At 37.6% G+C, this 3,393-nt stretch overlaps 1 protein-coding gene across 1 annotated transcript; it reads right to left on the bottom strand.

Moving 5' to 3' along the window:
- Positions 1 to 1,708: 1,708 nt before the first annotated feature.
- On the bottom strand, positions 1,709 to 2,768 carry LOC115922115 (E3 ubiquitin-protein ligase UPL5-like). Its single transcript, XM_030980198.1, has 2 exons — positions 2,615 to 2,768; positions 1,709 to 2,148 (listed from the first exon to the last, which is right to left on the bottom strand). Exons 1-2 carry the CDS (start codon positions 2,766 to 2,768, stop codon positions 1,709 to 1,711), a joined length of 594 nt encoding a protein of 197 aa, XP_030836058.1.
- Positions 2,769 to 3,393: the final 625 nt, after the last annotated feature.

Below are 3,393 nucleotides of genomic sequence, written 5' to 3' on the forward strand. Positions count from 1 at the left end.
ACATCTTCAATTTAAATCAAAATTTGGTGGGGGAACATTTACTTTAAAAGTTTCTTGAATATACTAAAAACGAGATAAAAATACAAAGATCAAAACAACACGAAACATCAATATATAGCATTAAACCAGACAAATCCATTACAAAATAAAAATAGAAAAGACATGTTTGTAAAAATAATCCTAGTTACACATATTCATTTAAAGAAATTTCTTAAGCTTTCTTTTGAAAAATGACACTGTTGGGGATATTTGAAGTTCTTGAAGCAATTTGTTTCATAATTTTGGTCCGGCATAAATAATTGTTGTTCTTGAGAAGTCATAAATAAACATCGGTAGGTGGAAAGGATTTGAATGACGAGTTTCATAATAAGTCACATTTCTATTACATATAAAACAATCATCTAGAATCACAATCACCGATTACACTGTTGGTCATAATGGCGGAATAATTATTTTTACCCCAATCTATGGAATGATTTTGACAATGATTTATTCCTAATAGATCAGGATAATAGTTTACATTCTCAGATTTTAATGAATGATAATTTGTGAGTGTTTGTTTTGCGTGACTGCTAAAGCATGCTACTATGCTAATTAACTAGGGGACCTACGCCCTTAAGTCATAACTGATAGTGATAGTAATAATGATTAATGCCTCACAAAAGGGCATTAATATAGCTGATCGACACGGTTTTGATCCTGGGGTCTCACAGTAAGGAGGCCATTGCTTAGCCACTGAATCATGACTTTACGCAGTGGGGGCTAGGGTACGTCGCCGCCCCCTCAAATACAAAACACAAACAAAATGCAATTTATCATCAATAAATCATTACATTTTGCCCCGATTCACAACAGAAAAGTAATCCTTTGTGTGGCCATGTCTTGAACCATAATGCTTGACCCTACAGCGGTATGTAGCAATAGATTCTTTAGAACGGCAATATTAACATCATCATATCCTGGGGTTTTACATGATTCAAGTTTTTTAACAATTTTAAATATTTCCAAAATCTCAACTGGTTTCTTAAATGTAGAATTTGAAAAGTCTCTTTTAGGTTTTAAAATAATGCAAGAAATCAACGGAGGCATCATGTAGACTATTTACAGTGTCCCTACAAAAAGTACTCACAAGTTATTTAATGCTTGGACAATGGCTTGTTTATCATGTATCTGTCTACCATTTTGTTCAATAAAATCACATCGCATTTTGCCCGAACTTTCATTAATGGTTTTCCAAGTTGCCTTAATATTAAATTTGACACGTTTAAATCTAGAAAAATAATATTCTCGAATCATAAACACATCTGCAGAAAATGCAGAAGAGAAAGCGCCAAAATATCTTTTAGTTTTTAGCTTTGGTAACACCAACACATGAATCATGTGGACAATTTTGGATTCGGATGAATTTATTACCAAGATTTGAGCCAGCAGAAAGAACGACTACATGATGCATTATTGCCAAATATTGCCAATAATCATTTGTTTTGACAACTTACATAGCAATGTTATGAATGGACAAACTATATTACAAAACAACTTGATATTTGTAATAATTCAATTTTTGTATGAATTCTCTGTCAAGGATACGAGTTTCGGACAATAAAGAATAGATCATTTGGCAATAACACATTACACAATCGTGTTTTAAGGTTATATACCATTGACTCACGACATGCTGGGAACTCATCTCTATTAAGGACAACGCGATTTATTGGGTCATGTGCCCTCCCTTGCCAGGAAGTGTGAGCTGGATGTTAGAGCCTTTCTCTATGTCATACTTCTCCAGAGTAGTTGAGCCTTCTAGCTGCTTGCCTTGATAAATCAGACGCTGTACATTGGCTGGGATGCCGCTCTTATCCGCGACCTGTTGCTTGAGGGCGTCTACCGTGTCTGACAAGCGAACATAGAAGGATAGCGACTTGCCTTCGAGGTTACGCACATAGATCTGCAGTGTTTCCGTTACATTAGTGGTTCCCTGATGCTGTGTCGGTTTGGCAGAGGCCTTTTCGGCGTTCATTCTTTTCATGATAACTGCCTGCTCATCGAGAATGCAGTTGAGCTTGTAGTTCTGCTTCAGACTGGTCAAGCCCGAGGAGGGGATTCGGGTTTCCTTTTGGCAGACACAGCATTTGATTTTAGACGTCCAACCTTTAAAAGCATAAGCAAAACGATGAAAACAACAATAACAACAACTGTATTACTCATTTTAACTTGAGGAGCGCTTACATTGTAAAAGACATAACTGACACAGGCTTTAATTAAGTTTACATCTTCAACGACGAATCCAAATTTTGCCTCTTGCATTTCAATGATGCCTATATATCGTACTTTGATCTAGAGCGGCAGTTATTAGCATGATAAAATATATTTACATAAGGCTGATATTGCACCAGAGAGCATCTAGAATCCCAGAGTTTCCAGGGTCCTTGAGCGGGCCCAGGACCCCGGGTCGCAAGGGACTTCGCGCTTTGCGCATATTCAGGTTATCGGGTTAAGTGCTTCAGCCCCCCCCCCTCCACTTTAAAAAAAGCCTTCCTACGCTTATGATAATCGTTATCTTCATCATCATCATCATCATCATCATAAATATTATATTAATGGTTCAAGTACCTACCATTTATGGCTACCAGCTCTTGAATACATCCCAGGCAGTAGGTATGGCCACACGCTAGATCCCTAGCCTCTTTCAGTATATCCTGACAGATCGCACAATTCAGGTTCTCCACAAGATCAGTGTACATCGATTTAAAATCTGCGTGACTCTCCATTGTCGCTGTGGTGATGATATTTGTGTTGCTATATTGCTGGAGTCTTCAGTCTTCCGGAATTCGACCTTCTCTGACTGATCTAAACATCACAACATATGACTGATTCTGAACTAACTCAGAGCTCGATCGTAGTGGGCTTTCCCCACGAACCTTGCGACATTATTCTCTTTTGGGGGTATTTCCAAGCTGCACCTGCTTGTGTTGCGCAATGGTTCATATTTTTCTTCCTGGGAAAAAAGATAATTGCAAGCCCTTTGGAGAGAAAAAAAATCGACGGGATGATTTCTATTGGATATACTATTGAAATTGCCTCTGAGTCGATATATCTTCTCAGACGGATGAACTAAACCCCGAAAAAGAAATTAAAAGTGGAAAAAAAGTAAGACAAAATGACCAAGGACTCAATTAAGTGTGTTCAGTGTAAGAGTAGTACTTCAGACATACAATTTTAGAGAAAGAGCACTACGGAAATACAATTTTAGAGAAAGAGTTCTACAGAAAGACAATTTTAGAGAAAGAGTACTACAGAAAGACAATTTTTTCAAACTCAATATATCATCGCCTACCGACGTAGAGGGCTCATCTCTTGAGATCTGAGGGGCGCTATCATATGAAACGAGGCACG

This window comes from Strongylocentrotus purpuratus, unplaced genomic scaffold (assembly GCF_000002235.5).
Source record: "Strongylocentrotus purpuratus isolate Spur 01 unplaced genomic scaffold, Spur_5.0 spur5_scaffold_11, whole genome shotgun sequence".
Taxonomy (NCBI): domain Eukaryota; kingdom Metazoa; phylum Echinodermata; class Echinoidea; order Camarodonta; family Strongylocentrotidae; genus Strongylocentrotus; species Strongylocentrotus purpuratus.

Excerpts from the sequence above, each read along its gene's own strand:
- LOC115922115 (XM_030980198.1), bottom strand. The coding sequence starts at position 2,768 with ATGGAGAGTCACGCAGATTTTAAATCGATGTACACTGATCTTGTGGAG. Across the intron at positions 2,149-2,614 it reads AGAGCTGGTAGCCATAAATG|GTTGGACGTCTAAAATCAAA; the intron begins GTAGGTACTTGA and ends ATGCTTTTAAAG.